Source organism: Numenius arquata, chromosome 3 (assembly GCF_964106895.1).
Source record: "Numenius arquata chromosome 3, bNumArq3.hap1.1, whole genome shotgun sequence".
Lineage (NCBI taxonomy): Eukaryota > Metazoa > Chordata > Aves > Charadriiformes > Scolopacidae > Numenius > Numenius arquata.
The window spans coordinates 11,255,771-11,274,975 of NC_133578.1; the positions used below are offsets into that span (position 1 = coordinate 11,255,771).

Sequence of the window (19,205 nt, forward strand, 5' to 3'; positions counted from 1 at the left end):
TTAAGATTTTCCCTGGTCTGCTTACCTGCATAGGACAAACCATTGTTTAAATTTCAGCTCTGGCAGTCAGAAGTCAACTTGTCTTACTATTTTTTTTTTGGTTTGGTTTTTTGGAGAGTTATTCTGCTGCAGATGAGCTCTAGCAGTGCTCTAAACTTAGAACTTACTTGAAACTCAAATGTGGTCCATCTGCTGCCCTGAGAAATCAAACCACTATACTAAAATTAATGCACTTCAGAACTTAAAAATAGAGAGGGCAAGCCACTTATGACCTGTGTGGCTGCAGGATTTTTTCAGGACAAGTATAGTTTTCAACAGTTTGGATTTCTTCCTTACTTTGATTCATAATGTGAATTCTTGTTCTACATGTTCTTTTATGCCTTCTACTTAAACTGATCTGCTGTCGTTTGTCGCTTTGTATGTTACGCTTATTTATCACCAATAGCCTTGGTAGGGCTTTTCCTGGGTGTCCCACGTCTTTGATTTCACAGAGTATCAAAACAACTCTTCTTGCTTGCAAGCTTAAGAAATTCACACTTGAGCAGGTGGGCATGTCTACAACTCTTCCTTGGGCTCTGCATTCTTCCAGTTATTCTGCAAGTAGCTGCTCCCTCTTTGAAGAGCCTTAGTTTGGATGCCCTCCTGAGCAGCCCTGAGGAGGATGGTAACGTTCAGAAGGAGCATCTCCCTTATATTCCCAGGGGTCTAAGTGATACTGTTGTTTCTTTTCAAGCTTGCAGGAGGGATTTCTTGTTCATTCCCAAGTCACATTACCAGTTGCCTTTCAGCTTGATACGCTTCAGAGTCAGTTACTGGAGAGGCACAGGAAGAAAGAGAAAAACTCAGACTTTGCAAAAACTTTAAAGCCAAGAGGTGCTGTAATTAACCTTTGGGTTACATTGTGCTGGTCACTAGACAAGCATGGACATATGCTCACTTCAGAGAGCCTGCAGCTGTGCAAGGGATTGCCACATACTTGAGAATCCTGACTGAGTTGGCAGAATAGATTTGTGATCATTTGAGAGCATTTGTGATGGGTTCTCATTCATTCTGTTCATCTCCAGCGGAACACCCCCTGTGTTGCTGGCTGTTTCTGTCGCTGTACCAAGTAAGATGTGCAGTTACCTCTTTGCTCTCGGCCTGTCCCTGCAAATGTGTCCAAGCACAGCATCTTGGTTAGCGAGAACCTATTAAATACTGTCCAATAAGCAATATAAACTCAAAAAAGTGCTTTTTTGGCCATTTTTAGGAGTTAGCAGCCTAAATGACAAAACTCTTACTAAATGCAAGAGCTGCAGAGTTGGTCCAAACCCTCGTACTTCAGATTTCTCCCTAAAAGGCAGGTTTAAACTTCTTGTTGCTCTGAATTGAAGTGCCTGACTTACAGTGCAGACAAAGCAACACGCTTTCAAGGAGCTGAAGGACTTAATGTTACGGTGTTCAGAGCACCACTGTGAGTTCTGTCGTACTCAGGCTGAATAACTAACAATGAAAATAGCCTTTTAAATGCTGCCTCTTTGCTTTTCAGAAGGTTTGATATTCACGTTCCTATGCCTTAATGCTTTAAGCCTTGCAGGCCGCCTTCTGCTCTGTGTATTTTTTGTCTTGGTGCTGCCTATTGACAGCCTACTAAAGAGAAGGAAAAAGGAGTATTATTTTTTTTTTCCTTTCCTGTAATAAAAGCTGCCTCATCTTCAGCAGGAAACTTATGATAGATCTTGTACTTGTCAAAAGATTAATTGTAGTAGCAACCAAAGAAACTGGCCTGCAGCATTGTTTATATTAGCTGATTCAGACTTTAATTAGAAACAAAGGTAAAACCCCTTTCGGAAATGCCTTTCACTGTTTTACTTTGTGATTGGTGTTCCTGTCAAACAAGGGACCTCCCTCGTTACTGTATGTGTAGTGCTTAAAGGTTAAATTAAGGAACTTTATATTTACCCATGGCTGTTTTTCACCAGATATGCAGCTTCTATTGATGACATACTGGAAGAGGAAGAACATTATGCAGATCAGCTGAAAGAATATCTCTTCTATGCAGAAGCACTACGGTATGTACAGAAGCATGTAGCTCAAGTGGAAGCTGCAGTCCTTTCCTCTAACATTTTGTTGATGTTAAATTTAGGTTGGTATCCTCCTCTGTCCTCTGAGAAGTGGAAATGTCAACGTTGCAGAATCTCCATGTTCTCACCTCTTACTTTGCTTCCTCATATTTGATTGCCATGTGGGTGGCAATAAAAATTAGAACTGAGCTGATTAATAGTGAAACAGCAGAAATGTTAAATTCGGTATGCTGTGGAATGTAATGCTGTCTATTCCTCTGGTTACACTGTTTCCTTGGCTTCTGGTAAAATAATGTCCCAAATGTGCTGAAATGTTCAGCTTTCAAATGAGATAGGCCAAACAGAACTGCTACAGCCATTACAAATTCCAGGAAGTTTCAAAGTGCCCTATATAACTTTAATTTGCTGTACAGTATTGTGCATCTAAATACTGATTTAGATTTAGGTGTGGTGTTTTTTTTTTTTACGCTTGCCTTTATAGGGTAGTCCTCCCTTACAACTGTGGATACAAAAGCAAATTGCTTTATGCTGTAAGCTTGCGCCTAAAGCTATTGTGCTCTCCATGGGCTGGCTCCGAAGCTCTGGGAGGGGTTCGGTGGTGCTGTAGAGAATCGGGTTGGTGAGTGTGATGAGGGCTGTGTGGGAACCCAGAGCAAGAGTAGCCTCTCCTGGGAGACGAATGTGCATCCGGCAGTGGAGTACGGATGTAGCATCATCAGCCCACACAGGACTGGGACTTACTGCAGGTGGCCAGACGAAACTCTCCTCTTTTCCAGATGAAAGGTGCTATATGAATCTAGGAGCACGGTTTCTTGTTTCATTGTTTAAAAAATAAAACGTGAAGAATTTTGACTGATACATTGGTGCTGTGACAGGTACCATCTCCAGGTACCTTTTGTCTTAGTTGTGATTTTAAATAAAACTATTTCACAGTGGTGTCCTTAAGTAGGTAGTAGGGCTCGTATTGCTGAGAGTGTCTTGGAATGAGTCTAAAGAGAGGAGCAGAAGAGCAGAATGCTGCTTGCACTAAGAACTTTCTTTATACTTTGATCCAAGTTTGCTTCACTACAGCATTTGCAGAGTTAATGCATTCTGTGATAAGGCAGTTGAATTCAAGTTAGATAAATAACTGAATGTGCTGCCTGTCAAAAAAAAGCATGGTGCCGTTTGTAAAGTTTAAATGGAGGGAAACGTAGCAAAACAAAGTATTATGTGACAGATCTTTCATTGCTTACTTTTCAGGGCGGTTTGTAGGAAACACGAACTAATGCAATATGACTTGGAAATGGCTGCACAGGACCTAACATCTAAGAAACAGCAGTGTGAGGAGCTGGCAACAGGAGTGAGTCTTTCCACTTTATTCTCCAAGATGCCTCTTTTTTAAATTTTTTTATTTTTTTTTTTTTGAGCCAAGTAACTTAGAATGACATTTAAATGGTACTAACGTGCTGGCTGCTGCTTATGAGAAGCAGTATCATATGAGCTGTAGGCATCTAAAGCTTAAAGTAACTTGGTTCTTTGTGATATAAGATGTTTGTACCAAACTTCTTTTAGTGAATACTGAGCATGTAAAGGGTTGCAGGAAGTACGACCTGAGCAGAATAACACAAACAACTGTCCTGAAGATCAAAATTCTGAAAGGCTTCCTCTGCCTTTTGAAAGATGGCTTTTACTGATACGTGGCTAGTCCCTCTTATATCGAAGATAACATTACTTAATACATTATCTTAAAGTGGTAACTTCAAAAAAAGTATTTAGAATTCTTAATATTCCTGTTGGGTCTATTGATGCTCTACATGCAACTACTTTACGGCTTTTGTTTCTCATACAGAACACAAGACTTGGGTTCTTTCCTACTTCAGTAAGAAAAGGTTACCCATGTCAGTGGAATGACTTGCTTATGGTCCAATCCACAGACCAGCCTTAAGGGTTTCAAGATGAAACTGCTTCCTCCCCACTTTGCTCAGTCTAACGTGAGCCACCACACCTTCTATAGCTACTTATCAATAGGACATTCATAAAATGGAAGTTAAAGCCAAAATTCAGTTGAATAATAAGAAAAAGCTCAAATGCTGGTAAAAATCATATAATAACTTGTGGCTGTGCTTGAGAATCCCAGACCTAGAGTGTTTTTGTTTTGTAGACTGTGAGAACGTTCTCCCTGAAAGGGATGACCAGCAAGCTCTTTGGGCAGGAAAGCCCTGAGCAGAGGGAAGCGAAGATAAAGGTTCTAGAAGAGCAGATACAGGAAGGAGAAGAACAACTTAAGTCTAAAAATCTGGAAGGCAGGTAAATGGGCTTGACTTTTTCAAAGAAAACACAGGGCTTGTCTTAGCAAAAGTCCTTGACTGGATGCTCTTGAAGGTGTTTGCATTTTATAAGTGTTTTTAATATATTCCTGGTGTTTATGAGCTGTCTATAAAAGCTCCTGTCAGCTGCAAGTTGTGAAATAAAGTACAGTACATGCAGTTAGCTTCTGGTCTGAGCGTATGGCTTATGTAAAACCTGATGACTTTCCCAGTTACTGAGCCCACTCTAATGGTTGACTTGCATGCTTTTATGTTCAGCTAGTAATATGTTTAGCAGGTGGGCTTGTAGGTCTGCAGCTGAATAGCCTAAGACTCAAAAGCTGATTTGCTTCAAATACTGTATTTAGTTTGGTTTATGTGTATGGGTCCTGAGCTCACATTCTGCAGCTTCTTATATGGGGGACAACTGACTCCTGTTTGAAATAGATGAGAGGTTCTGGTGAGCTGTGTTTGACTAACTGCTTCTCATTGCTTTAATGAAATTTTCTTCAGGAATGCAAACATGAAAAATAGGAACTAACATTCCTAAAGAAACGGGATTGTCTCGGAACACGTTCATCGTATAACACAAGGGGCAAACGTGGTATCTCCTGATAGGTTAGGATTAGAGCGGGAAAGATAAGACTAGTTCATGAATAGTTCAAAACAACAAGATGCTCAGCAAATGCAATTTCTTAATCATTTTGACAGAAGTACTGGAGATCTGCTTTTGTAGCTCTGGAAGAAATTTTCAAGTGAATACTTGCCTTGTATGTATAGTCCAGCAGAAGCGAAAGCTATGAATTACAGAAATCTACCTCCATTTTAGTTAAGGAGACCTAAGACACGTCACCAAACAAACAAGATTAATTCCTGAAGTTAATTGTCCAAGTCAAATTTGCATTGTAAATGTTTGTTTATACATGAGTGTCTCAAATCCTGGTGACAAGTGAGTTTTCACTTTGGAAAGACCAAGATTCTGACTTGGCAATTGACAAAGAAATGTGCAATGTTGTGCGCTGAATGTTAGCACAAAGATACTTAGTTGTCCCGACAGAATCTGAGGAGAAAAGTATATTCTGAATTATGCTGGTTCTATGGCAGTGATGCTTACTGGGAAAAAATACCCCAAAACAAACAACCCAACACATCCTGTGAAACTGATCCTCTAGATGAAAAACCTTAGAAGAAGATGGCGAATTGGACAGTAGTGCCAGTTATAAAATGAGGACACTGTTGGATGCATAACAACTGCAGAATTTGGTTTACTGACTGAAAAATAGAGTGCTTTGTCATAGGTAGCTTCTCTGCTGAGGGTTCTGAGGAAGGAAGATCAGCTCAGGATGGAACATGGAAAACACTTACTAACAGAAACGTTGCTTTTAATTCCAGAGACTTTGTGAAAAGTGCCTGGGCTGACATTGAACGGTTCAAAGAACAGAAGAATCACGATTTGAAGGAGGCACTTATAAGCTATGCTGTTATGCAGATTAGCATGTGCAAAAAGGTACGTTTGTGGAAGGCCAGGCTAGTGCATATGTTGTATCAGCAGGGGATCAGACGCAAACTTCCAGTAACTAGGAACATTGCGGTCACAGAAGGTTGGAAGTCACTAGCGTAAAACCTCCCACGTATTCTGTCCCACTCTGTCACGTGTTAATGTTGATATATAATAGGTGGTGTGGTCCAATTCCAGTGTGGTCTCTGCCTTGTTCTTGTGTCAAGTTCTGTAGGACTTTTGTAGAGTCTTCTGTGGAAGGAAGTCTGTTAATGAGGTTTGCAAGCAAAGTATACTTCCACCTATTGATTTTTTTACTTTTTTCTTAAAGGGAATTCAAGTTTGGACGAATGCAAAGGAATGCTTCAGCAAGATGTGATTTTCTGGAAATGAATTCCTCCTCCAAGTGCCAGAGAACGGAAGCACAAATGTATAACACCAATGTTAAGTTGCTACATGACTTACATATAAATCATGAAATAAATGAGTTGAGTGAATAGTTTTTCTTTCTGCTGATTGTAATTGTTAATAAAGGACAAAAAGGACTTGTCATTAAATGTTTAGCCCTGACTGCCACTTCTGTGGCGTGTTTTATATGTGATAGCAAATAATTCAGGGGTAAAAGAGTTACTGAAAACTACAGCTCTGTATTGGGCCAAAGGTATAGGGAAAGTTATCCCAGAAAGTATGAACTGAACTGTTCGGAGACTTGTGAAACACCATGCTCTGTAATGTGTAGATCACTTCCAGATGCCCTTCTTTTCAGCCCTTGCTGTTTAGAATTTGTAATGCTCAAGGGTGCTTTGGTTTTATAATGGGACACACAGTTGTATTCTCGAGGTCTACACCAAAAACGGGACAAAAAAATGAAATACTGCAACACCCAGGGTTCATATTTAAATGCCTTTGCACGTCCATAGAGAAATGTGCTTTTCCAGAGTTCGGGTTAAGCAGTCTCAAGCTCCTGAGATGGTTGAAACTCTCTACAGTAGAGGTGTTGTACAATGGTTTGATCCAATATTCTGCATTTACTGGTTCCCACTTAAGTTTTGATATGGGCATTGTTTTCTTATCAGACTTCTTCTTGCAAGTAAAGGCAACTGGTGATCCAGCTGAGCAGCAAAACCAAAGTCAAAGCTGGTAAGAAGCGGATGCAACTTCTGTTTGGTTGTTTGGAACCTGTTTACACTAGATGTGAATCTGGCCTGTGGTACCTCTTCTTGTAACTGAAGCCGTTTGCTTCTTTTAAAGAATAGTTCTTAATGAAGATGCTGAAATAAAAAAAACCCTGGTGCAACTTCTGTAGTACTTAAGAGCAGTGATGTGCAGAATCCACAAGGAACCAAGGTGTCTGTTTGGCTCTTGTAATGATGTTTCAGTGTGTGTATGTGTCTCTTTCAGTGTGTGTATATATATGTGTGTATATATATATATACACCAGTAAAACATGATTTGCAGTTACAGGTACTTGCATTAAATGTTTCCAATTATGAAAAACACCACTGTCTAATATTGGGATTTTTCTACATACTTAAAGTTCCTGAAGTCTTGTGGAATTTGTCAGACTTGATTGCTAGTCCTAAAGAAAGCTTTGTAATACTCTGTTGAAAAGTGTATTTAATTATTCTGGATTATAACACTACTCGGATTTTGATTTTTTTTTTTTTTTTTTAAGAGATACTCCAGGAAGTCCTTAAAAGTTCCTTTGATAAATTATCAATAACGCAGTCACTGATATGTCCGGTGTTACTTTTGTCTCTGCAGCATTTCTTTTCTATAAAACCATTGTAAAGAATTCGTAGGCCTGGTGTACACTACAGCTTAAAGCTCTGCAGTAAAATGCTGGTCGCTCTGATAACCTTTGGCTTTTTCAAAGCCACGTGACAGTGACACTCCTGGCTGAGAGATGATGTCGAGGAGAAAGGGGTCTCTCCGTGTAACGTTGAGGAGGAGAAGCGTTGTTCCGTTCAGAGGCTGCGGTATCCAGTTCCGATACAGGCTGAAGGACTCTTACATTCCAAACCAAGAAGTTGCACACTTGATGTATTCAGTAAACCTTCTAAAGGAGTGGTGCCTTAATACAATACCGTGAGGCGCTCAGAGTAGGTATTTTTCATGCACTTTGATTTTTGGTAGATCTTTCTGGTGCCTCTTTCCACATTTCACTTGCTGTACAGCGTATTAAATGTATTAGTATGCCTTTTTTTTTTCCTTGCTAGTTGTACTAAATTTAAGAAGGGAACAAAACGGTTCTTGTAAGTTTTGTGCCAAATAAGCTAAATAAAATTGCTCTTTGATATTTTTGTTACGTTGTTTTTTTCTAAAAAATGGTGTCTTCCCAATTCTGACAACTGCTGTTCAATTTCTTGAAATCGGTTCTTGTCCATCTTAGCTCTTAAATGGCCTCCAAAAATGGGCTTAAAATTTAAGAGGCAGATCGCCCACACCCAGCTTATTTGCCTTTTAGGTGAAGAACATAGTGTTAAGGCTGAACTTGGGTGGTTCCCACAAGCCAGCTTTGATCCCTGCTTTGTTTTTGCCCAAGCAGAACTCGCCATCTGAATTTCATGCATGTCTTCATCTGGGTAAGAGATGGATGCGTTCGAAAAGGGTTTGCGTTGTTTGATGGACGTTGGGTGAAAGGCAGGGTAAGGATATTCTGAATAACCTGATTTCTTTTACTTCTGGTTGCAGAAAAGTACCGCACGCGGACTGTGTACTTGTGGATGTTAGCAAGCAGTGAAGGCTTCTCCCCCTCTTCTAGCTATTTAACTTATTAAGGGGAAATCGTCTAGTTAATGGCTGTTTCCATGTGCTTAATGGAGTCCACATGACAAACGCATACTTGTGAAGCCTGCGTTTTTTCCGGTTACAGCGTAGATTTAACTCGAGTAACTCGATCCACTCTGCCTCAACGAGCTTCCTTCAATTATCCAGTACACACCAAAAATTGGTGGAAGACCTTGAGGATAATAGCAGGTAGGTAGACCATTTTAACTCGGTCTCAAAAAAAAATAATGCTCAAATATGAAAATTTACCTACATGGATCATCTGGGTTGCTGCTGGAGCCGTCACTTCTGTCCCAGGCAGCTTTGCTGGGTGGATAATCGCTATTTGTGCCGTTCTTGACCTTCTCCACTACCAGCAGGACCTTGACTTCTCGGTACATTTTAATTGCTACCATTGTCTGCTCCTGAAGCGTAGCTAGGGTAAGGGAGCCAGCTGAAATGGAAAGAGAAAGTATTTTTATTAAGTCTATTTTTCTTTTCTTTTTTTTTTTTAAATGTTTTATTATTTCAGTATCTGGCAAGTCAGCCAAAGCAGAGTTAACCTAGCAGCTGTGTGCAGGGACTGCCTTGGCAAGTGCAGAGCAGTTTTTGGAGCTGAGGTCCACACCGAGGCACTCTCCTCGTGCAGGTGAGCCAGAGGAAAGTGGTGGCTGTGGCCAAAGACATGGCAGAGCCAGCGGAGCGAGGCTGAGGTCCTAGTGTGGCTGGCTGGGCTGTGTGTACTGCATCCTTGGAGAGACCCGATGTACCTGTAGCGTGGTGAGACACTGGAACAGGTTGCCCAGAGAAGCTGTGGATGCCCCATCCCTGGAAGCGTTCAAGGCCAGGCTGGATGGGGCTTTGAGCAACCTGGTCTAGTGGGAGGTGTCCCTGCCCATGGCAGGGGGGTTGGAACTCCATGATCTATAAGGTCCATTCCAACCAAAACCATTCTATGACTACCAACTACCAAAATTCTTTTGTGCACTTCTGTTGAAGAAAGGAGAAACAGTTTCTGATGTCCTCTAAAGGATTACAGGGAAGGAAGTTCTCTGAATTCCCACACTTGCCCTGCAATGGTACAGCAGGGCTCTAATTCATGTTTCCTTGTGTCCTCCGGTGCATCCCTGGTGCCAGCGTCCTGTATTTGCTCCTCAAGCTCTGTGGGACAGCACGATCTGTGTAGTGAAAATCCCCCTGGGAATAACACAACGGAAGTGGGTGGAACAAGAGCTAGTGAAATTGGGAGCACAGGGTTCAGTGCCAAATCTGAGTACAGCACACGTGTGTATCGCCAGCAAAAGCAGTCACCTTTCTGAGAATTCACCTTTCTGGGCAGTCACTTTCCTGCCACCTCAGCAGGCCTTAGGTCTGCTTTAAGCCCTGCAGTTGGAGCGCTCCTGCCTGGCAGGTTCTGGGGTTTCTCAGGGCAGGGGGTACCTCACAGAGGATGCACACTCCCGATCCAGGTCCTGTGGAGACCTTGGCACTGCAGGAGAGTAACTTGCGTGAGCTGCTTCCCTCTAGTGGGTGGCCACCGGGGACAGTAGGATGCTGGTAGGATGCTCTCTGTGGCCGTGGTAGCCAGAGAAATGTCTCTTTTTTTTAAATAGCAGAGGATTCAGTGTCCCCCCAGCTGAGACAGGGAGGTTTTACATGTATCCCTTTTACAGATATCCCCTCTGCGGGGCGGCTGCAGTGAGTATCTCCTCCTGCCTGGGGCAGTCTGGAGACCCTCAAGTGCCTGCATAAGCGAAGGGCTGTGACTCTCTGGCTGCCGTTTTCTGATGCTTCTTCACATGATACAGGGTTCTCGAAAGGATTTTGCAATTGTGACTTCTGTAAGGTCAAATGCAGAGGATAAACCTTTTTTGTTGTTTGTTTGGGTTTTTTGCTGCCTTTTAGTTGCTTTTGAATGAGGGAGGTGGTTGAGTCACCATCCCTGAATGTGTTTAAGAGTCGTTTAGATGTGGTGTTGGGGGATATGGTGTAGGGCAGAACTTTGTAGAGTAGGGTTGATGGTTGGACTCGATAATCCAATCTCTGTGAATCATAGAATGCTTAGACTTGGAAGGGACCTTAAAGATCATGGAGTTCCAACCACCCTGCCATGGGCAGGGAGACCTCCTCTAGAGCAGGTTGCTCAAAGCCCCATCCAGCCTGACCTTGAACACTTCCAGGGATGGGGCATCCACAACTTCCCTGGGCAACCTGTTCCAGTGCTTCACCACCCTCACAGTAAAGAACTTCCTCCTAATATCTAATCTAAATCTTCCCTCTTCCAATTTAAAACCATTACCCCTTGTCCTGTCACTACATTTCCTGACAAAGGACCCCTCTCCGGCTCTCCTGTAGGCTCCCTTCAGATATTGGAAGGCTGCTATGAGGTCTCCCCGGAGCCTTCTCTTCTCCAGGCATAGACTCATATGACTCGGGCATAGAGTTGCCTTCCCCAAAACTGTATTTTCTTTCAAAAAAAAAAATTTTTTTTTTGCTTTGACTGGTGGTAGAAGGTATCTAAACCACAGAGCAAAGCCACATGGGAAAGGATCTTGGGTAGATTTGGAGGAAAATATCTCCAGACGGTGAAAGTGCGGAGTATTTGGTGGTAAGAGGAGTCGGCACCATGCTGGGAGAAGCAAGGGGGGGTTAAGCTGCCTGCACTTGAGGGAAGACATGGCTTTGAGGAGAGACAAACGAGGGTGAGGAGGTAAGGAGGAGAAAAGAGAAAGCAAACAGGCAGGAGGGAGAGCAGGGATGGGATGGGTGGAGGAACTGGAGAGGAGAACAGATGGAAAGCTGCTGTACCTGTGGGCTGTTCTGTGCAGGAGAAGGGGAAAGCAAAACTGCCTGGCCCTTATTTTGGAGAGGGGAGGGAAGAAGTGAGGCAGGCGGAAACAGGAGATAGCGAAATTTCCAGAGCTGTCAAAGACACAAGCATATAATACTAATGATAATATAATGATAGAGTCTAGGTCTGAATGAAATTTGTGGTGATGACCGTGGTCTTAAGGCAATGTTCAACACTGATAATGGTGTAACATTTCTCTTGAACTCAGAAAGAGAGATTTAATTTTGTCTAATATTTTGTACCTATCTTTAATCTTCTTTGAATTTTCTGAATAAATGAAGTAGGAGAAGAAGCTGCGGTCTTCAAAAGCCCGGCATAAATGTTGCAGACACCCTGATCCTACAAACACCCGCATGATCAGCCCTGTGATCTGGGGGCCTGCTGGCTGGTGCAGCTCTAAACCAGGCTGCCCCACATACCACAGACATCCCTGGGACTGCGAGTAATAAATAGCTGCTTCGTCTGCAGTAAACGTCTTCTGGTATCTGCACGTATCATGGCATATGATAACACCAATTACGTTCTCTACAGGAAATAGCTGCAAGTGGCCGCAAGGGATGACGAGTGACTTTGTGGCGAGCCTCCCCAGGATGCGAAGGTGGAAAATGATGTAGTGGAAGGGAAAACGCAGCCCCGACCGCCCTCTTGTGGGTCCCAAGCTCGGGCTCGCAGGGGCCGGAATAAAACCCTGCGGCAGGAGGGAGGCAAACGCCACCTACTCCCTTCTTGCCGCTCAGAGTTGCGAGGGCCATTGTGTTAGCCAAAGCGTAATGGGTGCCTAAATGCAAAGGGGTGGTCATACTGGAACAGGTATCCATGTAGGGTGTAGTGATGAATTCCTATCTTGCTGTAGGTTGCTATTAATAATACTGTGTATTACACTGTGATTTGCAGCTTGCGTGCAGGTTCCTCAGGCACCACTCACACCAGACCAGCGCTGCTGTGAGTTGGTCTTAAAACACAGGTTTCTGAGCTAGCAGTGGTTTTATTTATTTATTTTTAATAACCACTTGGAAGCAGTGCTGGTTTCATGGTCAGAAGGAGCGATCTGTGAATACATAAACTGTAGTTCCCTATAAGAGATGGGAAAGTCGCCCTTGCCCAGCGCTGCTTCGGATGAGCTTTTCCTGAAGTGTGTGCTCTCTGGTCCCAGCTTTGAACTTCTGGTGATAGGCCAAATCTCGTGATGGTGGTTCCAGAGGCTAAAAGCATAGAATTTATTTCCAGTCTCATTTGTCTGCTCTACCTTCCAAGAGCAGCGTTGGTAGGCTCCTGCCTGCTCACCTCTGATGGCCCTGCAGATGCTGGATGCTCAGGGGGCAGTGGGGAAAAGCCACGGGCTCCTTCCTTGTGCAGCAGCACCATCCCTCCTGGGCCATGCAGCAGAGCCACATATCCCTCCCATCCTGCATTTCATAGATTTATAGAATGGTTGGAGTTGGCAGAGACCTTAAAGATCATCTAGTGCTAACCCCCCTGCCATGGGCAGGAACACCTCCCACTAGACCAGGTTGCTTAAAGCCCCATCCAGCCTGGCCTTGAACGCTTCCATTTCCCACACTGGAGTGGGCATTGCAGTAGCCCCAGCAGCATTCCCGTTCCTGTGTGACATTCCCTGCTCTCCTCCATGATTCACGTCAGCCCCTGAGGCTGTCACTGCTCATTTCAAGCCACATCTGGAGCTCCCGCTGTCTTTCAGAGCAGGTCTTCTCCCACCCTGACCACACTGGGGCTGCATGGAGCTGTGCCAGGTCTGGCACCAAGCTGCTGCTCCTTTGCTTCCATCAGGTGACTCTCGTCACCACTCTCAGCAGCACAGCCTCCTCCTCCTCTAGCGGCTCCTTTATCTTTTCACCTCCATCACCCATGGTCTTGGTAATGCTCTTACTGCCCGGGCTGTTAGTAAAGACACTAACCAGCATGGAGCCAATGTGAGACCCCAGCGGGACCCCAAAGAGTTCTCATTTCCAGTGACAACCTGAAGCTTTTGGCCAGACTTTAATGTATTTTAAGGTGTGCTAGGCTGGCTCTCTGCTTCCTTATTCAGAGCAGGACTGGCCCAACCCGTGTGAGGAAAGCTGTGGGACAGTGGATTGTTGCATTAATACTATTGCTCTACCAAGGGAACGGTAATCTATTAAAATGAGAATCAATTTGACAAGATCTGTTTTCCATGAACATGTCAATTGGAATTAATTTCTTTTAACTCTGTATCAACTGTTATTCTCCCAGGGGTTTCTTTCAAATTTACAGGCCTATAATAATCCACTCTCTCTAATTATATGTATTTATCAATAGGCAAAATATTAGCTTTCTCCCACACTTGTGGAATTTCTTCTGAAATTCAAGACTTGTTGAAAATCAGTATCCACGGTTCAGAGGTGTCTTATGTCAGGACTTCTATAAGCTTGAGAAGAGTCTATATGGATCTGCGGATAAAGGCATTAATTTAAGAAGCTGGTGTCTGGGCTGCACCCTGGGTGTGACTCAGGAGAAATTACCTCCTCGTGATGGAGGTAACGCACAGCTCCGGTTGAAGAGGGTATGATTAAGTTTTAGCATCCTCCTAAATGAAATGAAAATAATATCCTTACGTAGTTTTCATGTAATTAAGTTATAACTCTTTGCTGTTGCTGAAGTTTGACCAAATTCTCTGACATCTCAGAACTGAAGTGCTTAATTAACCTTTGGACCATGCAAAATGTCAGGAATAGTCACTGGCAGAGGTGGAGGGGGTTCATTTGTGGACCAGGAGACCCCATTTGGTCTGAGAAGCCAAACTGTTAGAGGAGATGAGGAATCCTCCCTTCAAAATCTAAAATCCTTCTCAGCGTTAAATCTTGCCTAAGTCCATCTTGCTTCCTTACAGATAATTGATCTTTCCTAACCTCTAACTTCTCTTTATGGTTGGCTCCGCAATACTACTTTACCTCTTTCTGTTTCTCCTCTAAGCCAGGATAGGGATTTTAACGTGTGTTGCTTTTTTCAATTCCAGGGTGCTTACTTGAAATATTTGGAAATAATTGCTGGTGATCATTCTCTTTCTGTTCAAACTCCTTCCCCCTGCTGATGTAGTCAGTGCTATTTTTAGCTTTAAAATGCTAAATACATAGTGCTTAGCTGGGTCTTTTTCCGTTTCCTTCCAACAAATACAATGATTGCGATTACAAGGCAATTTAGTGGTTGCTCAGTTTCATGTTACTTTTAAATTTTAAAACATTTTCTTTTTCTCTCCCATGTTGATGTCCAATATGGAGCTTCCAGCGCTGGAGTTAAATGAAAGAGATGGTAGACCAGGGAGCGGGACCGTATTGCTGGCAAACCTGTGGGCGGCAGGACAGATGTCTCGGTGGTGGTCCTCGGCAGGTGGTCCTGGAGAACATTTGACTCAATTCAGGTGAAGTTTCTGCTTCCTCTCTATGCCCCGTTAATGGAGTGGGATGGCTTTTGCATTGTGGTACCAAATATCCCTGGCAAACACACAGGAATTGGCAAGCCGGGCCTAACGGAGATGTTCCTGGAGGGTGACAGGGCAGCAGGTTCCTGGTTTAGGGGTGTTGGTGGGATTTGTCCCGTCTCATGTGAGCAGAGGGTGGTGAGTTGCCATAGGAGTGCCTTTGGGACCTGATAACCTCTGCTTTGCAGGATCCCACTTTGAGTAGGCGGATAAGGATATAGAGGGGAAATGAGCTGTTAATAGGAGCAGGGTTGGAGATAAGCATGGGGAAAGAGGCCACAGAGCTCTGCAAGCCCAGCTGGAGTTCTGGATGAGGTTGGGTTTGGCAAATGCAGGCTCAGCTGGTGGAAGAGTTTGTTTATAAATTTGGCCTCTAGGACTGCCTTTCACATGAACCTGCTGTGGTTAGGAGATGGCCCTGCTTGGGGACTGAGTTGGGGTTACCTTTTCCATCGGAGGAGCAGCACACGGGATGCAAAAGCCCTGGCCCTGAGTGACAGAGGTGAGAGTTGGCAGCTCAGGTTGGAGTGGTCTGTGTGAGGTGAGAAGGCACATCTTGGTGTCATGGGCATGTTGAGTTGCATGGCTTGACACAGTTGTTCATTCAAAAGTGGTTTCTACCATCTTTGCCAGGGGGTGCCCCGTCCCTTCCTCTCTTGCCCCCTACCTTTTTGCCGTCCATTGGTGTTAATGCTTTGGCACGTGAACCTTTCCACGAGGCATTGGTAATGCCGCTGTGCCAAGTTTGTGCCTGCAAACGTGTCATAAGAGTTGATTTTGGGTGTTACCTGTGCTGTGGCACCGCTGTGCAGGCAGGCAACCGGCCTTTTCCCTTCATCGCTTTTGTTCTGAACGTCATGGCTCAATGGCTGCTCCTTTTCATCCTCCCTTCATGCTAGTTCAGTGCTTTTGGAGTCATTTAGTCTGCCTCAGCCTGCTGCTCAAAAAAAATGGGGTGGCTTCTACTGATACAGTGGCCATCCACGGTACACAGCCTCCCCTCCCACTGGAACAGTGTGACACAAAAACTTCATCTCTCACTTTGCAGGGCAACTTCATCGATTAAGGATGGGAAGAGTCTCAAGAAATGCAGCTGAGACACATGCTTCTTCATGCTGTGCAGAGTTCTCCAAAGTCCTCACTGACGCACTCGGTCTCCTGGGATGTACCTTGGCGTGGATGGTACTATTTCTTTACGGGTGGCTCCTTAACCAGCTGTCCCTGGAATTTTAAGCTTAATCACATTTTATGTATTGGCTCTAGAGAAGCAGGAACTGTCCCCTTTGAAGGATGTTCTTCTGTTGTCCAGAAAGAAGTGGGGTTTGATTGAAGAGATCTCAGTAGGCAGCATGGATTGCCTGTCAGGTTGGGTTGAGTGGCCACATGCAGTAGTGCTTTTCCTCTCACCGTTTGTGTTTCTGCCCTTTCCTCTTCTGTCTCCAGCCAATGGTGCTTTGTCCTTTTGTCTCGTGTTTAAAAACCACGGAGACTCCTCCTTAGCTTTGATGTGAACCGTATCCCTTGCAGACACTTTTTCCCCCTTCTCTCTTACAGATTGGGTGGCAAGTCCTCTCTGGCTTGGTTGACCAAGAGTTCTCCAAATGCTGAGTCAACGCTTGCCTTCCAAACCACCGATTTTTCTTGTAGAGTGGTGACCAGCGTTCACTCCTCACAGAGGAAACCTCCTCTGCTGCAGGTTGGGGACGTGGCATGCTGCAGCAGGCAAGAGGTGCATTTCCCCGACCGGCCGTTAAAAGTGTGTCGTATTCTCTTTACGTCTTGACAGCTGCCCCTGAACAAGGGAATGGAAAAGCAAACTGTTGTGTGGCTGCATGGGAACACTAAGTCCAGCTATTAGATTGCCATAATCTGGGGGAAAAGGAGGAAAATAAGTGCAAACTGTGAAATCGCCTCCTCTCACTGACTCATCTCGCCATTGCTGCTACTCCCTTGGGTCAGCACACACAGAAGATGTTTATTCATCTCCAAGTCTTTGAAGTGGGTAATATTTGGAAGGCTCTGCAATGTCTGAAGGGGCAGCCTGGCCCGTGCGTCGCAGAAGATGGGATCTGCAGTTATTTCTGTGTAGCATCCCTGGGTGCTGGGTGTGAGAGGGAGTCAGTCGCGTCCCACGGTAGGTGTTTAAGGTAGGTTGAAGGAATTGCTCCCTGGAGATCCCATTCTGTCTGCCTTGACTGCACAAGGAGTTGGAGAGAGAGAATTAGATTTCAGATGTAGTCTACCCAAACTAAGGAACAGAAGCTGCAGTGGTTTGCTGTGGGTTTGCTTTTGAAGATTTTGGCCTCCTCTTCGCTGTAAAAATTAGAAACTGGGAATTTTACAGATCCTTCTTGGATTTGGTCCAGAAACACCAGCTTTGCCATTCTCTAGGAAAGGGAAGCCCTGTCTTAGAGATTTTTTTGTCTCTTTCTTTCCCTCAAAAATTTAAAAAAACAATATTAAAAATTGCAGCCCAGCGCGCCTCTGGCAGCTGGGTTTATGTGCTTGACGCATGGGGCACCAATCCCAGAGGAACCAGACGCTGGCTGGAGAGCTGGGTGCTGTTGCCGTGTAGGTGTTTTGCCCAGCGGGGTGGCTGCGGGCTGGCAGAGAAGAGTTAACTGGTGGGATCTAGGCTGGCGTGCGCAGAGCAGCCGCTAATCTGCAGACGGATGTGTTCCGACAGGAAAAATAAATCTTGTCCGTACCTGTGCTCGTTCGCTCCCGCTGGAGACAAAGTGAAGCTCTGCTGGTCGGCCTGGCCCCGGGGCCAGCTCGTGGGCTCCTGCACGGTCACCCCTCTCACCTGGCCCCAAGTCAACATCGCTCCTTGGGCTGGAGGATCTTGTGCAAGTGGGATGCAGCTTGCAGGGGGGGGGGGGTGTCAGCGTGAAGGCAGCAGGACAAGCCCGGCCGCGGTTTTACAATGGGATCTCTCTCCGCTTGCACGTTCCTCGGCGCTTGCTTTACCTCCCCCATCACCTCTGCTCGTCGCTGCTCTCCAGCTGTCCTTGCAAACACGTCGTTCGCAGCCACGTCCTCGTTTGTTTGTCTCCCTGGGTGTTCGCAAGCATATTCGTCAGTTCTCTCAGACCTCAGCGTTGCAGCACAAACGCTTGCCGATGCCACCGTCGGGCTCCCGTGCTGCTCCCAGGGTGGGTGAGCCCCCGGCAGGGCTGTGGTGGTGGTGCCCGTGGCCCGGCCAGGGAGCGCGTGGAGAAAATCCACGCCGAGCGCCTTGTTCAAACAAGTGCCTTTTGCTCCAGCGGAGAAATCCAAAACTAGACTAAACAAAGCCAAAAAAAAAAAAAAAAAAGAGAAAGATTTAAGGCGTGCTTCTCACAAGGTGAACGGTTGTTTCTGGGTTTCTTCTTCTTTGGCTTTCTTATTTTTTGTCTGAAAAGCAGACTGCTCATTATGGATTTTGGGAACTGAAATACACCTGGAGACCTTTGCCTGTTGCCATTACGGGATGAGCATTTGCAAATGGCAGCTGTTGGGTTGCAGTCGGTGTGGCAGGGAGGGCAGGCGAGGGGAAGCCACCTCTGCCACTCGCCAGCACTCACGGGGAAGTGACGCTTGCTGGACAGACTGGTTAATGAAAGAAATGCGAAAAAAAAAACCAACAACAAAAAATCCCCGAAAAATCTAAAACCCAACAAAAGCCGTCTAATACAGAGTCACTGTTGGCCTTGCCTTGCGAGCTGATATATTGTCTTTGCTATACTCGTGAAAATAAACTCCTTCAGCTCAAGTTTTTCCTACTGGACAGTGTCTTCGAGAGAAACCATTTCCATTTCTGGGCCTGGAGAGTTAAAAGGAGAGAAATAACTTCTTTGCTTACGGCTAACCTGTCACAGGAGAGGCAGATCTTGGCTATCACGCTTCCACCCCCATCCAAACTTCCTCAACGTTTAGAGCAGACAGATTTGAGCTTTTCTGTCGTACATGGCTCCAGAGACAAGCTTTGTTCCAGCTGCTCTGAGAGGTGTTTTGGATCTCCTGCTTGGCTGGCGACCATCTCCAACAGGAACTTCGGGAGCAGAGCCTGGACTCGTACCTTCTGTTTAGAAAAAACAAACAAAACGCCCCAGGGCGGAGAGCGTGCAGTCAAGGTGCTCCTCTCTCCTGCAGCCCGCTTCTGTGCTGACTTCTTCCAGCCTGGTTGGAGGTGCTTCCTCCTCTCCCTTTCTTGCTTGAAGTCAGCAACAATCAGGCCCTCGTTTTCTTTGGGTCTGTAATTATTATTATTTTTTTTTTCCCAATTATTTGATAATTT

At 44.9% G+C, this 19,205-nt stretch overlaps 1 protein-coding gene across 1 annotated transcript in view; it reads left to right on the plus strand.

Moving 5' to 3' along the window:
- The window catches only part of SNX4 (sorting nexin 4), a 35,472-nt gene extending 27,325 nt beyond the window's left edge, over nucleotides 1-8,147 (plus strand). The window contains exons 10-14 of the mRNA XM_074145011.1: nucleotides 1,962-2,051; nucleotides 3,306-3,405; nucleotides 4,207-4,352; nucleotides 5,744-5,858; nucleotides 6,181-8,147. Coding sequence (XP_074001112.1) covers nucleotides 1,962-2,051; nucleotides 3,306-3,405; nucleotides 4,207-4,352; nucleotides 5,744-5,858; nucleotides 6,181-6,228 — 499 coding nt within the window. The 3' untranslated portion in view covers nucleotides 6,229-8,147. The remainder of the gene's footprint in view (nucleotides 1-1,961; nucleotides 2,052-3,305; nucleotides 3,406-4,206; nucleotides 4,353-5,743; nucleotides 5,859-6,180) is intronic.
- Nucleotides 8,148-19,205: the final 11,058 nt, after the last annotated feature.